The sequence below is a fragment of the Hipposideros armiger genome, unplaced genomic scaffold, assembly GCF_001890085.2.
Source record: "Hipposideros armiger isolate ML-2016 unplaced genomic scaffold, ASM189008v1 scaffold_145, whole genome shotgun sequence".
NCBI lineage: Eukaryota > Metazoa > Chordata > Mammalia > Chiroptera > Hipposideridae > Hipposideros > Hipposideros armiger.
Genome location: NW_017731495.1, coordinates 3,062,528 through 3,082,960, shown reverse-complemented (window position 1 = coordinate 3,082,960; position 20,433 = coordinate 3,062,528). Strand labels below are relative to the sequence as shown.

General features: G+C 42.5%; 1 protein-coding gene across 4 annotated transcripts in view; it reads right to left on the bottom strand.

The window, feature by feature from the left end:
• Positions 1-19,057, bottom strand: part of BDNF (brain derived neurotrophic factor) — a 53,406-nt gene extending 34,349 nt beyond the window's left edge. The window contains exon 1 of one of the 4 annotated variants that reach the window (XM_019650719.1): positions 18,747-19,057. In XM_019650719.1, coding sequence (XP_019506264.1) covers positions 18,747-18,749 — 3 coding nt within the window. In that variant the 5' untranslated portion in view covers positions 18,750-19,057. Of the gene's footprint in view, positions 1-725; positions 1,052-16,798; positions 16,823-17,665; positions 18,128-18,746 lie in introns of those variants that run through there. The other 3 variants (XM_019650722.1, XM_019650723.1, XM_019650721.1) reach the window with 3 other exon arrangements.
• Between the last annotated feature and the right edge of the window lie 1,376 nt (positions 19,058-20,433).

The following is a 20,433-nucleotide window of genomic DNA, read 5'->3' as shown; positions in this document are numbered from 1 at the left end:
TCCTCCGCGCCACCGATACCGGTGCGGGGCGGCCGCTTAAAGGGAACGCCGCGCCTTTTCCGCGCCCCAGCTCAGTCCCCGGGACTCCCGGGACTCCCCGGGCCCGCGCTCCCCGCGCCGTCTGTCCCCGGGGCACCACTACGTAGCTCCGTGAGTCCCGCGTCCGCCTGGGGCACCTTGGCAGCACGCACACGCAGCGCCCGCCGCTTCTAGGAAATACCTAACCTCCGCCCGGGGAACCCCACGTCCCGCGCCCTCCGCGGAAACCTCAGCTCTGTGCGCTGCGGCTGAAGGGAGCGAGTGCGAATTCGGCGCCTCGCGGTTCTTATTCCCCTCGCTTTCAACTCCCCCCGCTCCATCCCAGCACCCAAGTTCTGTGGGAGAGGGCGTGCGTTTCCCGGGCCACAGACACACCTTCCCGCACCACGGAGCTTGCACACGCGAGCACACAATGAAATCGCACGGAGCAGGGAAGCTATTGGTTTACTCCGCTGCCCTTAAACACACCGGCTTAACCAGAGTTCGTGCACTGACCTCTCCGGAGTTTGCCTAATAGGAATTCAATCGAGATAATAACCGCATTCTTTATTAATGAACGACCCCAGATAACGTTACACCAAGTTACTTGCTCCGGCCAGGAAGCCGAGGCAATGACAGACCTCACTAAAGCCACACGCTTTCTAGACGACCAGAGAAAAACGGAAAGAGAAAGAAAAGGAACCCACCTTTTCAGTCACTACTTGTCAAAGTAAACATCAAGGCAGCTGCTCCGGGGAAGACTTCGGCCCCCAAACTCCCTGACTGTTTTTTTTTCCCCCCTCCACGTTCCCTTTGGTTAAAAAGAAGGGGGGTGGGAGCGAGTCTTTGGTGCCCGGTCTGTACTCCTGTTCTGCAGCAAATAAGTTAAATTATTGATAGTGGAAATTGCATGGCGGAGGTAATACTCGCACCCCCTGAGCGAGGAGCTCCATTTGATCTCGGCAGAGGCAGGGAGATTTCATGCTAGCTCGCCGGGAGGGGGAGGGCGGGGGGAGCGGCAGAGCGAGCAGCCGTTTCAGCGGTGAATGGGAAAGTGGGTGGGAGTCCACGAGAGGGCTCCACGGTGCCTTGACGTGCGCTGTCATATGATACCCCGCTGCCTCGAAATAGACACTCTAGTGCACGAATTACCAGAATCAAAATTCAGCGCATTTAAAATGATACATCTTTTATTAGAAGAGTTCCGTTCCAGGCATTGCATGGTTTTGCAGATGTTTTCACTTCCCTCCCTAGCAAACTTACACACATAAACCGACCCTTTTAATAATGAACCTAGGCAGCAAATATAAATAAAAAGCCTTCTGTTTTAACCTGGGTGGGTGGGGTGGACAGTTGGCTCAGTCGGTCCTCCCCCCCAGCAGAAGCGCAAACAGTCTTTCCGGTTCTTATTCGCTGGTAGCCAAGACCTTTGAAGAGAACTTAAGTGGCTAGAGTCCAGAGGACCGTTTTCAATTTGCCATTGGACGAACGCTGTCAACCGTCTACCTAGATTCCTGCATAAAGCTCAGTTTTCTTCCCATTAGTTCAACCGATTCGTACGCGTTAGGACAGACCTTAAATTTTAGAATAAGGAACAAGACAGCAGTACATAACTTGGAGTCCTTGGACCTGCTCAGAGCATAAAAATCACCTGAATGTCTGTTAAAATGCAGACTTCTTTGAAATGGTGATTTAGTAGGTATGGGGCAGCGTCCAGTGATTAGCATTCATTTAACAAGCACCTCGAGCAATTCGGAGGGAGAAAATCTGAGGGCATGCCTTAAGAGACACTCTTCCTTAAGGGATGCATAAATTGGTGTCAGAGGAATCTCCCATTCCCCCAAACTTTTGGTAGGCAGTTTTATGAGTATGTTCATTTTTCTGAAATCTCAAAGCGGTTTGACCTAATAATTGCTAAGACTCATTGCTGTAAGAATTTCCCTAAACACTCCACATTAATTTGGGAAGAGGGAAAGATTTATAAACAGCTTCCTTTCCTGGACCCTCTGTGGTTATCAAGAATGTGCTGTTTGAGTATATAATATTATTATATACTCAGTTCAGTTTACCTAAGGGTTTACAGCTAACGAAATGCGTTCACTTCTGTTAAGCTGTTTTAGAGCATCTAAAGACTAGTGACAGAACTTTTCTCATTTTGTAAGTGAAGAACCCAAGGCTCAATGCCATGAAATAATGTGCCCAAGTTTACACAGCTAAGTGCCAGAGAAGATTTCAGTGAACTCAGGAACTCCAGTTAGAAACATCCCCGACCGCCCCCCTCCCTCCACCCCAAATCAGCCTAGCTATCTGTTCCTTGGAAGTGTTATCAGGATGTGTGATCATTCAGAGCAACTTTGCAAATTGTTAGACTGAAGAGTCAAATTATTCAAATATATGCATATTCTTAGAGTGTCACACATTTAGCTTTGCACCTCTGTCAACTTGACAGAACACATGACCAATACAAACTACCCTACTGCACAGATGGTGAAGTTTATTATGGAATATTTAATGTATGTGAAATATGTGGGCTACACAGAAGCAATAAAGGACAGAGGGCACGAAGCTGCGCTTGGCCACCTCAAAGAACCTCTGTATTGAGTGTATTGAGTCCCAGGTTATAGGCTGAATATAGGCACAATGTCTTTTAATACTGCCAAACAATTTAAGAGGCTAATTTTATAAATAAAAAATAATAATATTACTTTATAAAGTACTGGAGGAGCCCTATCGTAAACTTTAAAAAAAAATAACTTTATGCTAACGTCAATCCAATGCTTACTTTACAACTTTAAATTGGCTTAAAAATGAGTTATTTCCCCAGGTTTCTAAGCTCAGTTGTAATTTACTTCCTTCCTGAAAAATACCTAGCAAGTGACCGTCAAGAATCTTAGCAATCTTTTCAGTGTTGCTCCGTTAGAAATGATGGCAAATCTTCTACCTAATAAATTCACATTGCCAGGTCAGCATTTCTGCTGACGGAAAAAGTGTTCTCACTTCCGAGACTGATTGTGTCTGTGGCCAATCTTCTTATTTCTCCTCTCCCTTGACATACAAATACATGTTTGTATCTTTCCTTTCTAGTGTGTGCTGCAGTTTTACAGAGGAGAAGACAGGAGAGTAAGAAATAGCAGGCATATTTGGAAATAAAAAAAGATCAAATGCCGATTTACATGAACCCCCGATGAATCAGACCTCTTGACACGTCTGAGCATTCCAAACTTTCTGATTTGGGATTATTATAGTGTTACCAAAACAATAAAAGACCAGACTTAAAACACTTTCCAACCTGCAGTAAAAATACATCTTACATGCAAAAACTATGAAGCCAAGATGCAATAAAGTTCTGCCAGTGCTTTGCATAGAGTTCTCAATACTGTTTTAAATTTAATTCAGGTAGTTTAGAGAGTTAGCGTTAGAGGTCTGAGATCAAACTTTTTACAAAATTATTTTCCTATTGCGATCAAGGGTGATACTGAGGAAAAGAAAATGCTACTTATTTCACTTTTCTGGGGCTTCAACAATTAATTTTGAATTCATCAAAACCTTTATTTATTTTTGGTTGTGGTCTAATACTATGCTAACCCAATGTTCTAGAAGGACAAAGGTCAGGCAGAAACGTACATTCCCATCTCTTCTTGTCAGGAAATATAAACTTATCTTCATTACTCACGTGGGAACAGGGGCAGTAGGCTCAGATTTGACACTGACGTATTTTTTTCTATTAATAATTTTAATTGGCTCAGGTCAGTTCTAGTATCACTATAAGCTATTTTATAGCATCAGTGTAAACTATTTTATGTTTAATCATGTTTATTTAAGTTTCCTAGTTATTTCTGCCTTCAGTCTTCCTTTAAAAAAAAGTGTCTAGAATCAAGTAAATTGACATCGAAACTGCTGAAAATTGATGTAATTAGCGTAGGGAAAATAATAAGTAAACAGAAAACTCTCCTGCTGTGCAGAGTGGCCAAGGTTGTTTAAAATTCATACTGGATGATGTCAGAGGCCCAGTCCAGCGTTGAACTATGTCACCCACAATCCTCCAAATTATTGAGTAAGGCCTGTCTTGAGAAAAATCTCAAGGGAAAAATAATGTCCCTATTCATTAGATGGTGCCATAATATAAGGTGTACTTCTCTGTAGGCTTCTTATGAACCATAAGGGTAGTTCTATGCTATACTCCCATGTGTCTAAATTGGTCAACACCTGTTACAGGAATTATGTAAGCAGGCATGGCCATTAGTGGCAAACAAACAAAAAAAGGAACCGCAGCAAGAAAATGTTAGAAGGGCCAAGATTAGGAGAGTAGAACAAGGTAAAAAAACTGATCCCATCTGGGAATTATATTAGTTGGATCAAGACAAAGAGCCCAAAACTCATTATGAAACAACTGGGACTAACCCCCAAACACATGAAAGGCATCAACTTGTAACCCTCCCCATTACCAGATTTTCCCTGAGAACATTTGAAAACGAAAGAATAAACTGGTTTACTAGTTGTAAACCATTTGGGTCACTTGTGAATTGGTTAAAGGTAGGCAATTTTCTTTTGTTTTGTTTTGCCTTGTCACAGGTTTGGTGTATAGAAAGATGACCATCAGCATGCCCCTAGTGGCCAGGGGGTAGTAATAATGGACAGGAAGCTGTCCCCAAAGCCAGAGAAGCAGGAGCAGCTGGGGAGGACCCACCATGGTTGATCAGTGCCCTAGCTACCCTCCTTTAGCAGTGTTTTACAAAGGATAAAGGTTTGGGGATGGAGAGAGTGGTAGAGAGGAAATGAGGCATAGTTTAGGCAAATAACTTTTCTGAATATGATTAGGTAGGCTTATAAAATGGTAGATCCAGAAGAGATCTTAAAAGATTATCTCATTTTCCTCCCTACCCACTGCAGATCAGGGAAGTAGACTGCTTATCGTTTTTTCTAAGACCTTTATAAGAATCCTGCAATTCTGGTGCTTGGAAGTTCCCACTTGTAACACATTTTTTATTCTTGTTGTAATTTATATCTTATTTCATTTCATCCAACCTTAGTGAAGATGGAGAACAGCTGCTTACTAACCTCCTTGTGTTATTAAGTCACCACTCAGACTTTTCTCATAGCAAGAAATCAGATCTCACAACCTTTCTTCATAAACTCCAACTTCCAATCCATTAATCATTTCCCTTGGTCTAACCTGGACCTCCTCCAAGATCTCCATATTCTTCTGAAAATATGGAGCCCCAAACTAGACATGTGTGTGAAATTATCCAGGACTCAGGGAACATGGACGTCATGAATTATCTGAATACAGCTGTTGGGAAAAACTAAAGGGAAGATTCAATCAGAGTGACAAATTCTTCCCTTGTAACCTGGAGACTGAAGTGGTTGAGGTTTCTTTCGTAAAAAGATGAGCCTTTGTGTCAAAATTATATTTTCTATCCTTAGTTTTTAGAGGAAGCATTTTTCAAAAGAAACAGATTTTGATTAGGATGTTTAATTTTACCTCTTTTCCTCTCAATAAAATTGCTGAAGAACAAGAGATTTTGCTGTACTTCACTTAATATCCAAAGCTGTGGGCCTTTAACTGTTAAATCGGGATAATGCTTTCATATTCTTGAGTGCTTATTTTGATGTAATTCCCCTTACAAGGTAAAATCTATCAAACACCACACTGCTTTTGAAGTTTTACCTTTTTCCTAAATTGAACCGCTTCTTTTCATTTTGTCTGCACACAAAACCTAATTAGAATACAGTAAAAGTAAGTTGAAGTCCATGAAAGAGAATCAGGCTAACCTGCAGGATACCTACAATTAAGTTTACCTGATTATTTCACCTGTCAGGTATATCTCCATGATGACCTCACAATCCAATGTGACCAAATACTTTGAGCCTTCTAATTCTCTCTATAGCCTAGCTGAAAAGCATGGGATCAGCAGAAATCCCATTCCTACACTCATGGTTGTCTGTTTAGGGCATATTTAGGGCATTCAGTGTTAACTGCAAAATCCATCGGGTAGTCCCAAGAAAAAATTAGGCCAGACCTGGAACTAAATCAGCACTCTAAAAGGAAACTGAGTAGGAGAGGAGAACATTCACTCCCCCTTCATAATATCATTTTGAGAAACTGGCAAGGGACTCTGTGGCCTAAAGAAGACTACTAAGAGTGTTTGCTGTAAGTATTATGGGCACTTCTGAAGCCTTAGTCTACCAGTGCTGGGCACCAAAGAGTGGTAAGTCTAACGAGACCCTAAGAAAGGGTAATGTTGATGCAGATGGATAGGACAGATACAATGTTTCATAGAAGTTGAGATCAGAGATGGGTAGAATGGTAAATGGATGGGGGGTGAGCACAGGAATTAAATGCCAAGACCCCTTAATTGACTTTGTTTGTTTGTAGTCACTGCCATATATGCGGTCAGAGAAATGCATTATTTTTCTCTGCTTAAATAGTAGTCATGACCTGGGAGAGGAGGCAATGTGTGTGAGGAGTAGGTGTAAATGGCTAGGTATCAAATTTTTGAAATCAGATGTTGATTCCGTCATACACATGAAATATATTTCTGGGATGCAAAATCAGATCACGGTCAGCTTTCCTCAAATCAGCCTTCCTGCTGAATTATAAAATTAAGACCCCAAATTTTCTGTATTACTAAATTCCATGCCTCCCCCAAATGCAATTTAGTACTGAGGATCTTTTATTTCATAGGCATATTTTCCTGGAGGCCTTGGGGAGAATGAGCCAATACTATCATATATTCTGACTTTTCTATTTAAAAAAAGTTACATATTTCTGATCTTTTTAGTTTAAAAAAATATTCCCAGGATAAAAACCTGAAGTGAACTTGCATTGCTCATTGCTTTATGTCTATAGTGAATGCAAACTTGGGTTATCATTCTCACATAATAAACATATTCTTATGGCATTACAACAATGCTGTGGATACTTAGAACTATTTTGCAAGCCAAATTTCCATTGCCTTCCATTTATCAGCACACAAATTCGAATTAAACTGAGAAAAAAATAAGTTGAATTCCACAAAAGAGAATCATGCTAACCTACATGATGTTAATTTATCTCCAAAAATATGCAGAAGTGTGACATATTCTTGACTTTTTTTTCTAATATTATTTTTTGCTATTGCTTTTGGGGAATTTATGTTGCTACTCATTTATATGGTTTTGCCCACCATTCCTAGGAAGAATTTATAAAGTATTTAATTTACCCTTCAATTAATTGATGTTTCTAAGAGCACAACTTCAGACAGTATTTAATAATAGAAATTAATGACAAAAGTAGAATTATATGTATGGATGTCATATGAAGAACAAAGAAACAGACTTAAAGTATTTTTTGGAAAATGATGTATTTTTTAAAAAATGTAAAGTTTAAATTAGTAAACATTTCCTAATGTTTTTAAGACTAGGGATTTTACTAAATCCAATTAATTTTAGAATTCCCCCTTATTTCCTGGTCATTTCTAGTGAAATAAATACAGTTTTTGTTTTGGTTTGTTTTTCTAGGGGACGGGGGAGGAAGCTATAAGAATTTTCTTACTGAAAACCAAATAAAGCTGTTTTTAAACCTCAGGTAAGAATCTAGAACCAAATAAAGTAGCTAGAAACACAGGGAATAATATAGGAATTAGTGAAAACTTGAGGTTTCAATTCATCTTGTCTTAGCTATGTCTCATAAATCATAAATTAACAATGGAGTTTTAAAGAAGTTTAAAATATAATCAGTTTTGTCCTACCATTTTGATGTTAATGTTTATTAGCATACTATTAACATTTTTAATCATGTTTATATTTTATTAATCTAAGTTAAATAAAAACATTTTATTTTGAAAATCAAGATAATTAAAATCTTGCACAGCCTATCCATTGTTTTCATATGTTTTGATTATTGGAAAATAGAAGAAATATCATTGTCATATGATATATTTTAAGGCCTATATGGTAGTTAATAGTCGTCAAGAGAATTTGAGTCCTAATTTAAACTCTATCACTTTCTGGCCATGTGACTTCGGCAAGCCACTTCACTTCACATGGGCACTATAAGTTCCATAGACATGTTGTTGAATAAGTTGAGAGGCTTTCGCTACTATGTGCCTCAGTTGCCCAATCAGTCAATAAAAATGAAGGCAGTGGCTATGAGCCATGGTTGTCAAGCCTGGCAGCATATTCAGACCTTAGCTCAGGAAAAACAAATGAGACAGGTGATTTCCATACATTAGGGGAACCTATGAACTAGATCCTCTTTAAGGTACTTTTCCCATCTAGACTTGGACTCCTTTCAGGAACTACATATCATCTGGTAAACTAAACTTGGAGCTTATGTAATTATTTACCTTAAAGTGAGAGACTCGAGCCAAGGTAAGGATTCATACTCTTAAATTATGTAGTTATTTCTGACAAGGTTTTAGATGGACATTTTCATACACCAAAATGTCCTTTAAGATCATTCTTTTCTGCTGGGCTTGTTTCTGGGACATATCAAACACATTGAGTTCAGGCCATCCTTACTGCAAAAATCAGAGTAATGGCAGGACGAGGTCTCCCCATAGACCCCCACATCTTTGATTCCTTACATGACTTTGGCAGCTTTGCAAAGACCACTGACTTATGCTATCTAAGACTTACCAGTATTCATCCAATCCCTCTTTTAAAACTTCATCTTTCTAGGAGTTGCTTTCCAGGAGGAAGATGGATGAAAATTATCAGGAAGATGCCCAACTGGATGTGTAACTCCCTTACCCAGGCTATCTCCCAGTTTAGTTTCAAGAGCTAAAGTTGGTGCAAAGATACAAAGGACCCAGACACCAATTCTTGGCATTCTCCCAAATGAGATGCTATTTCCAGAGAAGTTCCAAGTTTAGAGTGGAGTCTTCGGAGGAAGAACATTGAATTGCACAAGGAAATCCAATAAACATTTTAGTCCCCAACAGGGACTGTAAGCCTTGTAATTATGTTTAGGATTGTGCTTGTCCATCCTCTCCTTCTCTGTGTCTGTAAACAACATGTTAGCTTTGGAGGTTTTTCATCCACTGTGTTTTTGGAGAGGGCGTGCCTCATCACAGCATCTGCAGCACTATATAGCCAGTAACCGTTTGAAAAGGCAAATTTATGAAATGGCTTCTAAACACACTAAATCTTAATCTAAACAATTTATAATGTTTCTTACTCAATAACTCTCAGAAGTCAACTAACTTAGAACCACCCAAAACAAGTTAAGAAAGGAGTTAGACATCATCCATTGGGTTAATAAACTAAATAAAGTAAGTGGAAGAAAGATTGCTCAGGTGAAGCATTTCAGATACTAATCTTTCTCTTCAGTGACTATAAACTTATTTCTGGACAATTCTCTTTCCTGCTAGCATTTTAAACATAATAATAATAATAATAATAATAATAATAATAACAACTAAGATTGCTGATTTACCGATTAGTTTATGGATTAAAAGAAAGGACTTTGCAATTAGACCTGATAATTTGGGGGTAAATTACTTAAACTCCTGAGCTCCAATTTCCTTATTTATACAATTAGAACATGACCTATCTGAAAGAGTTGCTTTGAGAGCTAAATAATATATGTCAAATGCAAAGCAAAAACAAAAACAAAAAAACCCAAAACTCAGTGCTGGACAAATGCAAAATAAATTTTATCTCATCTCATTATAATTTATATGTAGTTTTCCATAGTATAGTAATGACAAAAATGATGTCTTTATAGTCAGTTGAGATTAGGGGAGTCACACGAGGTACCTAGAGCAATGCTCACTGAGTTAATGACCAGAGTCTGAACTTTTTCTCTTTTTCAATGGAGTGATGGATTTCTAGGACTGTGAGGCAGTTCTGGTGGTTTTAAGGATAAACTTGAGAGAAAGAGCAAGGTCATGCAATACAAACATGTCTATTACACCCTAGCCATCTCATCAGTTGGTTCTTTCTCTGCTTGACAACTTGTTTAATGGCAAAAGTGAATTTTAAGTTTCCTTCAAATGCCAGTTTTCTTTTGCTCAGAAGGAAATCTCCATTGCTAATACTGAAAGGCAGCAAGAGACTAAATCAACATTTCTGAATCTATGCTATGTTAGTAAGTGCCCCCGGCCAAGTGTTCTGTTGTTAAATATGTTTGGGAAATGCTACAGAATAGTATTTGCAGATTTTGTCACCCATAGAAATTGGACAACTTCCCTTCATGTTACATGTCAGTTGGTATAGATATCTCAAAATACAATGATGCTTATCATCACTTCAAAATTATAGAATTTACCTTACTGCTAGATCTTATTGAGTGCATTAAAAGAGCACTAAATCACTATATCATAGAATACACTGGGGGGTTTTTTTTGTTTGTAACTGTATTTCAATGTATTTGGCTTCTTCTGTAATCTTATACTGTATCTTATTCATTTAGAAATATTCTTCTGAGAAGGGTTTACATAGGCTTGACCAGACTGCCAAAAGAGTGGAGTCCGTGGCACAAAAGTGGTTACAAAGCCCATGTTAATCCAACATACCCCAAGGAGAAAAAATAAGAAGGCCATTCTTAAACATTGATTATGAAAGTTGTTGGGAGAGAGAGAAGCCCTTATTGGAGGAGGAAGGCAAAATCAGAAGAAACTGTTGTTTTCTATCCAAGTAACCAGAACCACAGTTAGCATGGACAGGAGAAATCAGTCTCAATGGGTGAATGGCCCTTGAGGAACACTCACAGAAAGGACTCTTTTACTCAAAACCCCTGTATAAATACAAACCCTCTCTTGGTTTCCCTTATTATTTCTCAGCTCAGTTTTCTTCATGGTCCCTCTCTCTTTTCTATTCACTCACGTCCTATTCCGGACGCTTTAGATATTTCTGGAGCTTTGCTACAATCACCCAATCTGGGTATTTCTCCCCACAGTCACCTACGGTAAGTACCTAGGGACAGTAGGTAGTTGCTATTTTCCTTGAAGCTGGACATAAGGTAAATCAGTTCCAACTCCTTCTGTTTCTGATGAATATGGGATTTAGCATGTCTTGAAGGAATTTCTAGATTTCATAACCATAGTAACATGCACTCTGGGCACAAGGATGTCAGAGCATTCTCTTCTGCCCTTTAGGGCAATTGAGTGGATTTCCCTTTCCCAGTGTGAGAAGATTTTTGAGTGCATTTAACATTTACTGAGAGGTTAAAAATTAGCTAAATACTTTCTATCTTCACTGGTCCTGCAGGAAACGCTCACAACTGGTCAAAATGTCTCATATAGGCCATATGTTTCTCCTAGCTTCAGACTGAACTGTTAAATTCAGAGGTCACATGTTGCCAGACTTTTTTAGAAACTAGACTTTAAAGTTATTTTTTTATTTTTAAATTAATACTTTGAAATATATTTTGCCCTTTGTCTAAAATAGAACCCAAGAATGATGTCTGTCATCCCCAGTGCATCAGAAGTTATTTTAAATATGGCATCTTTATAAAAGTCAATAGCTGCCTCATCAAAGGGCAATCATGTCCAGTGTGGGTGGCTGTGCCAATTGTTTTTGAACTACTGTAGCAATCTAGCCAATCCTAGGGAATGGCTTGCAGCCTTTCTACACCCACACTTTTTCTTAATTATCTCCACCAGGCTGAGTTAGCTAAGGACAGATCTATAGCATTTCCTGGATGTCAAAATGCCCACACACCTTCTGCAATCCTTGGGCTACCAGCTCCCTTTCATGTTTCTCCTGGTTGGTCCATTTAATTATCTATTATCTTGCGTACATAACACATTATTCATGAGACCCCGATGATTTCAGGATATACTATCTGTGATTTTAAAAGACCCAAACAATTTCAGGATATATTAACTATATCTTTGATTTTAAATTACCTGAAAGATGAGAACTTTTGCTTGCACAAAGAAAATAAGCACGTGATAGTGAGTCTCTCATCATTCTATCCCTTTAAAAATAGCCTGCAGAAGTTTTAGATTATTGGACAATTAAGGCTTTCGGAGTCATCATTTCTCACAAAATGATCAGTTCATTATCTACATTCTTTCGATGCTGGATTCAAAAAAGCTCGTTAGATTTTTTTTCATAGTGTACTTAACAAACAAGTTAGAAGTTGACAGCACCCAAAATCGTAAATCATCAAAAGTTAGGGTGACGTAGGCCCTACTTTCCATTAAAAAATAGTTACCCATCGTATCATCCAAATTTGGAGCTAAAATAGAATTTAGAGTTTATCCTGAGACCATCCTCCTTGTTTTACATGTGAGGAAACATAGATTGAGAGGGACTAACTATTTGATTTTTTTCCAGCTCCTGACACTAGTTGGGAGTAAAGCTTGAACTCTGGCTTTTAATCAGGCTCACTGTGTTCTCTTGAAAAAGGTAAGAATCCAGAAGTCTGTCCTCTTCTGGGGAACAGAGCAAATTAAAAGACCAGCCGTGTCTCTAAGCTGTAAGCTCCACCAAGGTAGGTACCACTCAGGGTTGCTCATTGCTGAATCTCCGAACTCCAGCACAGTTTCTGGCACATAATAGGTTGTCAATGAATACTTAGAGAATAACATTATGGATGTTAGCGTCTAGAGAAAGTATACTTCTTGGGCCAAGTGGGAAATGGCCAGTAAAGCTCATGATCCCCATAAGTATCAGAATATCTACCAAGATAAGCAAGATTCCAGGCATCCAAGACCGGGATGAAATTCCAGAGGGTTTGAAGAAAACAAGCCAGCACGAATTCATGCATCAGATATGGGCTGGGCCAAGTGACCTCTGCAAACCTTCCCAGCCCTCAGATTATCTGACTCACAAGTAAAATGCATCTTGGTTTTGGCTCTTCCTATTTTGTGTTGTTGTGTGTGGGGGTGGGGGTGGGGTGGGGGACGGGGGTAGTGACTGTGCCTTAGATGGTGTGTGGGCTCCAGGAAGTTTGCTGCCTTTTTTGAGTCTGTAAGTGTGAGAGAGTGAAAGAATGGCTTAGGAAGAGAAGGTCATAGGCTGGTAAACACTTTTCATTAGGCCTGCAAAATTTTGGAAACTTTGTAGATTTTTTTTAAATTAAAGCAATCAAAATAGGAGGAAATAATGCCTACAACCCCCTTACATGCTTGAGTGGGGTCTGAGACATTATGGTCTAGAGAGGGACAAGCACAGCCCTTGAAATTTGAAGAAATAGATTTTGAGTCAGTCTTTACCTCTTACTGGCAATGTGTTCTTGGGCAGCTCCGAACCTGAGTTTCCTCATCTGTAAAAGGTGATAGATGGTTCCTGCCCTACATGATTACTGAAGAGATCCAATAAGGAAAACTGTCGTTTTCAAAACACTATATGCATATAAGCTACTATTAGGAAAACACGAATAAAGTCTACGTTACAGCAGAATGCTTTACAGGACTCCTTTAGAATGTCAGAAAAGAGAAAGAAAAAAAGTCCATCTGAAGTTTTTACAACTCAGAATCAACACTCCAGAAATTGCCAAATGAACATGGAGGTAGGGAGAATTTAATATTTTGATCTTTGCACTGTGGAGTTTTGGAGTATTAGTCTTTATGGAACATTTGTTAAAGTAGTAGCTTTAATTTCCAAAGTAAAAGAAAAAAGATTTCATATTTTTAAAATTATAGTGACTCTTAAGCCAAAGGGAGGAGAAATTCGTCTTTTTATTTTTTAAGAATTCAATCTTTCTCCCTTTAAAAGCATATCCCCTCTCCATTTTGATAGGATTCAATAAATGGTAAGCTCTCACTAATGTTTATTTTTGTTTATTAAGTACCACTCTCTATTCTATATGGATTATGGCATGTAAATTTAAGAGACTCGCTGCCTGTTAAATTCACTAGAAAACACAGGGACAAACATGCAGAGAGAGAGAGAGAGAGAGAGAGAGAGAAATAGCAGATCAGCAGAGAAAGATACCAGCCAAAGAAAGATAATTTGAGATACTTTTGAGGTAGCAGTTGTAAAATTAAAATAGGCAACTCATTAAATTACCCACAGAGTGAAAAGAAACCTATAAAAATAGATACTTTTCTGGCAAGTCAGTGCTTTTCAGAACAAATTTAGTTTTAAGCAGAATTTTAAAATCAGATGATATCAGTTCATATTCGTTAGAATCATTTAAAGGGTTGGATTAGTTTGTCCTAATTAAAAGCAAAGATTAGTTTCACTGGCATTTGGTAGAAGTATATTTTATAAAAAATATGTTCAGTTAGACATCATTTTAACTGACAGATTGTAAGCAATTTGATAGAGTGAATGTTATTTGAGCAAGTTGGAACCTGGTCCCCAAATCACAGAATTAAAAATAAGAATCACTTTTAAGTCATGGCTCACTTTTTCTCATTTTTATTTTTGTGGCTGATTATTTTGTGGTCATCCAGGCCCTTGCCTCTCACATTGCCTGATTTGGGAATGTTGTTTCTTACTAAAACTTCCCCTAGAGGACAGGCCAGGAAAAGGAAAGAAACTAAATTCACTAGCTTCTTCTCTTATTAAGAATTTAGATAGGAGACGTGAGCGAGAGAGTGTGGCAAATGAAGGAAGAAGCTTACGTATGTTGATTTTAGATCTTTTAAAAGTCATCTTTCCAATTTACATTGATAGGCAATCGACAAATGACATTTTGGAAGCCAACAAAAACTTGTTTTTAAAATCCCCATGTACTGCCTGGACTATACAAATTAGATGGCATTTAAAAACAACTAGGACTCTGGGTCAATCAAATTAAAATCCTATATGCAAAGAGAATGCCATAGTGATACCTCCCACTTATGGAGTTTCTGCTTCCCACTTTGCAAAGCTCTTTCAGACATTCCCTTCTATCCTCTAAAAATTGCTGTGTTGTAGGTCTTACTATCAATGACACTGAAAAAAGCTACAGGCAGGATGAATATATTTTCATCTGAATTAATACTGATGTATTCCATTGGGGGAGCTAGACCAAGCTAAAATCTCACACACAGAAATATTAATATGCAAGATCAAGGGGTACAAAAGTAGGCTAGGTTTCTGTTAATTTTTTAAGGTTACAATTATCCCGTCCTTCTTTCTTCCCCTCTCCTTTTTATCAGCTTCGAATCTTCTGTCTGATTTCAAACGGGACAATTGAAATGTCTTGCCTTCATGCTGAGGAGCTCTATGTAAATACACATAAACAGTGACGATCAGGTGCACCATTCTTAAAGTGACATTCATTTCCAGGACACTTTAGGCGAAACCATTTCATCTCACAAGTCGAGGATGTGTGTGTGCCCGCGTGAGAGGATGACGTGACACTTTTGTGGTTTGTTTAAGTTGTTAAAGATCTCGAGATTAAAAGAATTAGACTGTTAAGCAATTTTCCCTCCTTGTTTCCCAGAGACGCGAAATCTACAATTTTCTCGGTTCGACTGTCAGATAAATTGGCAAGTCGACTAAAAGGATAATATTCCCTTAACGATGCATTCATTCGAAGCCCTAGCAACTATATTAGGCAGCAGCGAGTATTCGCTAGCAAGGCATCTAGCGGAGGGAACTCTGCAATTTAGAGTGACAGATGATTTTTTTCTCATCCATCAAGCCGCCTCAAAATGTCACAATATTTACACCTCTTCCTTGGTGAATTAGAATTCAAAGACAGGCAGACAGAAAAAAAAAAAAATCCGACCGGTTGCCGCTTATTGGGGAAAATCAAGCGTTGCACCTTTAAATTCTGCCCTCTATTCCCCGTGCCCCCCTTCTCGGGATTTTGCAATAAATCTCCCAGTTCTGCGTTCAGCCCTGCAGATCCGTATTTAAAACAGCACCATCTGGGAAGGGTGGGTGGCGATGGTGATGCGGACTCCTTGGAGTTCCTTTGCAGCACGCTTGGAATTGCATCAGACTGATCAGAAATCCCCCCGCCTCCAAGCCCGGCCCCTCCCGCCTCGCTCCCCTCCCTGCCCCTCCCCTTCCCTCCCTTCGCGTAGATCTGACTGAGAAAACGACTGGATCTCGGAACAATCTGTGCCCCATTCGCTGCAGGCTTGCTCCGTAAACCCTGCCCTACGCTCCCTTTGTGTGCCAGGCAGCCTATCACCGTCATCTGATCTTAGTGCCTGGTTTGTTTTTTTTAATTTTTTCCTTCTAAATCTCCACAATATCCTTGCGTTGCCTATGATTCTTTTCCACCTGAGCAGAGTTGGGTTTCTTTCTTTCGCTCTCTAGAACAGTCGAGTCTTGAGTTTCGGAAATAGGTTTTCCCCTACACTCCCCCACCCCCACCCCAAGCCTGTGCCCCTTAATTAAGAAGGGCTGATTCGGGAAGGAGGAGTCCAAAACGCACAAGCCCTGGGACGAAAACTGCCCTCGGGCTGGGCTCCGCGGCTGGAACAAAGGGCCCGGGAGGGGGCTGGGTTGAGGGCTGTAGGAGTGCGGGGAGGACGGTGGCCCCCGTGCAGGGGCGCGCAAGTCCCTGGGCTCCCAGAGCAGAGGCAGGAGGACTAAGCTGCTGCGCGCTCTGGCCGTTCCGGGTCCCTTTGGGGCGGAGGCGGGGGAGGTGGAACGGAAGACTGGGAGGCTCTAAGCAGCTTCGATCTCCCCCGCCCCGCGGCCCACCCGTGCGGCGGCGGCGGCCCCGCGGCTAGCCGGCGGTCCCTCCACCCGCGCCTCCCGGAGCAAACTCGCGGCGGCTGGGAGGTCTGTGCGCCCAGCTGATTGGCGGCTCTGTCCAGCTGCCGCGCGGAGTGTTCTTCTCCACCGCCTCCAGCCGCCCAGGCCCCCTCCCGCGGCCCGCTCCCTGGCCAGAAAAGGACCTTCTCCTCCCAAACAGAGCCCCCACCTTCCCTTCGTTACCCCGCCTGACTCGGACCTGGGCTCAGTGAGGCATCCGGCCCGGCGGGGGAGCTGAGCGCGGTCTCCGCGGCTCCCCTTCCCTTGAGAAAGCGGGAGCCCTCTAAGCCAGCGCCCGAAACTCCGGCGGGAGGGAGGAAAAAAGAAAAAAAAACAAAACACCAAAAAACCCAGAAAGAAACATCCAGCGAGGCGTGAGGGCGACGGAGGGGAAGAGAAAGAATGAGGAAGGGATGGAGGCAGGAGGAGGGGGCGGGGTGGAAGAAAGGGGGGGCGGGAAGGAGGGAGGGAGGGGAGAGCGAGAGGGAGGGATACAGAGAGAATGAATCCTCACTAGAAGAGCTGAAATTACCTTAATTCATTTTGTGTTGGAGATTTAGCGTTACCTCCTATCCTCTTCCCAACCTCCACCTCCCCTTTTCTCACCGCACACCACCTCCACCGCCTCATTCTACATGGTACAAAGTCAAAATTTAGGAAATCTAATGTTGTGTCAAAGCTTCATAATTAGTAATGAGTCTACTGTACACACACACACACACACACACACACACACACACACACACACACACACACCGGCAGAGACCGGAAAGGAGGGAGGTGAAGGGGAGAAAGACAGAGATCTTACATTTGAATCAGACATTTGCAGGTCCAAGTTAACTAAACTCATTATATCCGCAGGAAGACAGGGCATTTTTCCCCCCTTCTCTCTCTTTACCCTAAGGCTCTCACCTAGGGCAATTCAAACTGGATAAAATACCAAGAAACAACCCCCACTCACGCTTTCCTTCTACCTCCTCCCCTCCACCACGCGTCCTGTCGGGAAGATCGAGTATCAAAATAGCTCAAGAATTGGGGTTTCTGGGGTCCCCGCCCCGGTGCTTACCTTCTTTGCGGCTTACACCACCCCGGTGGCTAGATCCTGGAGATAAACACTTGCATTTCCCAAAGTTAACCCAGTATACCAACCCGGAGCTTGCCAAGAGTCTATTCCAGCCTACACCGCTAGGAAGCCAACTTCAGCGAGCTCAATGAGGGGACCAAACTGGGGCTTGCCTTCCAAACGCTCCGCTCCAAAATACGACTCTTCAGCCCAGATCTCAGTGTGAGTCGAACCTCAGAAAAGACGCTTCTTAAGGGCGACACGGGGCTGGCTTTACTGCGGGACCAAGACGGCTACCTGGAGTACCACCACCTCGGGCAAATCCGTTGGCTCTGTCCAAGGTGCTGAATGGACTCCGATTTCCCGGATTACACACCCGGCGCAGCAGGAGGAAAAGGCTAAAAAAATCTCTAATAAAGTGGTACTTGATATTGCTCTAGACGGTTTCTTCCACTTCCTTACGTTTTGTCACGTGCGGATAGCTTTGCCAAAGCCATCCTGTTAATAGTTGATCACATGTTGATGAGACCCTTTTCTTCTATGAGAGGATTTACTGGTGATATGCACTTCTGACTTATTTCTCTCCCACCAACCCCACCCCCATTTGCACCCAAACTCCCAATCTCTTATCCCATCCTTACCCCCACTCCATCCCAACCCCAACCTCTAATAGCGTTATTGTTTTAGATGGAAATTAGCCCCCTTGCGAATGTCAATTACGTGCCCATATATAAATCATAGAATATTCTCATACACCACACACATAGAAGCAAAGAATGGAGTGCAGGGAGGCAGGGAGAGAAGCATCAGCCTTGAACAGCCAATATAACACACACACACACACACACACACACACACACACACACCCCTCTCCAGCTCCAAGTTTGTTCCACGCAGTTCCACATTGCTGTGTTAAATCTCAAATGATTCCAATTAAAGTTGCACTATGTAAAAAACCGATTCTCCTGGCCTGAGTAGCTGCTGTTCTTTGGCGTGTGAAATGCTAGGAAGAGCTGTGATATGCCCGTTGTTAAGCAACATGTCAAGATTTTTCAATTATAATGCAGGGTTTATTGCTACTCACCATTGTGCCTTTGCTGTCCTGGAGACTCAAGTGTCTTAAAATCCCGTCTCCCCAACAGATGCTGGAAGGTAATGTGTCTTGTTTGAAGTCATCATGTGAGAAGTTCGGCTTTGCTCAGTGGATCGCCCACCACTTGGTGTGACTTATGAATCTAATAACCCTTTGCAATATCCGCAAGCTTAAACTCTCAGCCACCTTGGCGACTACAGAACACAAAGCAACTGGCATCGATGTTGAAAAACCTATAGATTTACGCAAACGCCCTCACTCCGAGAGACATGTTTCCTTTTGAGTTCTTACGTGATTCTATGAATGAGCGAGGTTAGCAATGCCTGCCCAACTGCCCTGCTATACACCGGGTGGTTCCTGGAGCTGCCTCCCAACCGCCCGTCACTGGGTCCTGGCACAGAAAGTTCCCGGGGAAGTGAGGAGTTTCAGGGTACCCTCGTAAAAATAATTCAGCCTGCACACCACTTCCCTTGCCCACTGCTCAGGTCACACCTGGGGCTCTGGCAAAGCGAGTTCGGCTCGGGAGATTTCTCTGTCGCCAGGTAAGAAAACCCTCGCCTCGTCTGGCTAGGGCGGGAAGACCGCTAGGGAACTTGTTGCTTATCAGCGCCAGCAGCCTACCGCTTTAATAATAATACCAGAAAAGCGCAGGGGGAGGGGGTGAGGGGGATGGCGGCAACGTCGACGACTATCCGTGCTGTTTACGTGACCAACTCACTGTGACTCCCTTGGTTAAAAAGGAAACTTCTTAGAAAAGTTCGTGCCCCTCCCCCTTTCCCATCATGACTAAGGGTCTCCAGCTGATGAGGTCGTGAGTGATGATCAAGTGGGGGTGGGGGGCTAGGCGGCGGGGTGTGTGTGTGTGTGTGGGTGAGTGACTTGTCCTTGTCCTACGTGCGTCGAAGCGCGCATCAGCCCGGCGACTTTCCCTTTTCCTCTTAGGGACTGATGACTAGGTGAGAGGTACCCGGGCGAGCCACTAGTTGCCCACGGGAATCTGTGTAAACCGAGCTCTCAAGCAGCTGAGTTGAATGAAGTTATGACTGCGTTTTCTCTAATGGGTTATGGCTTTTTCAAATGTGAGTTAACAGCCCCGATGCGCAGCTAGGTCGGCATGGCGCGCGGCGGAGTGTGGAGCCTCCGGCAAAGGCAGGGAGGGGTGCCACCGCAGCGGCTCGGGTCCCCGCGTCCGCTCAGTTCTTCTTCCCTGGAGTCGCTTCCGCATCATCCGGGGGCTCCCGAGCCGCCAGGGTGCCCGGGTGAGCGCCGCGGGAAACTGGAGCCGCACGCCGGAGGAGCCAGGGCTGGGACTGCGAGCAGCAGGAGGGGGCTCTCCCAGGAATCCCCGCGGTTAGCACCCGCGCTTCACCACCAGTGGCTGCGCAGGGTAGGAAGTGGAGAGGTCACGTGTTGGCGGAAAGTAACTTAGAAGGGAAAGGATGAACTTCCAGGAGAAGAGAAAAGCACAATAAAACAAAGCACCCGCTTCCAATCCGACCCCCTCCCCCGTGTGTAAAATAAAGGTAAAGGCGGGTGAGGTGGGAAACGGGAGCGGCTCTCTGCTGGAGAGCTGGGAGAACTCGGGAAATCTCAGGCAACAAGGTCCAAGTCGACCGTTAGCAATGCTCCCCAGCCTAGGGAGGCGCTAACCCAAGGTATCTTTCCACTGAAGCTGCCC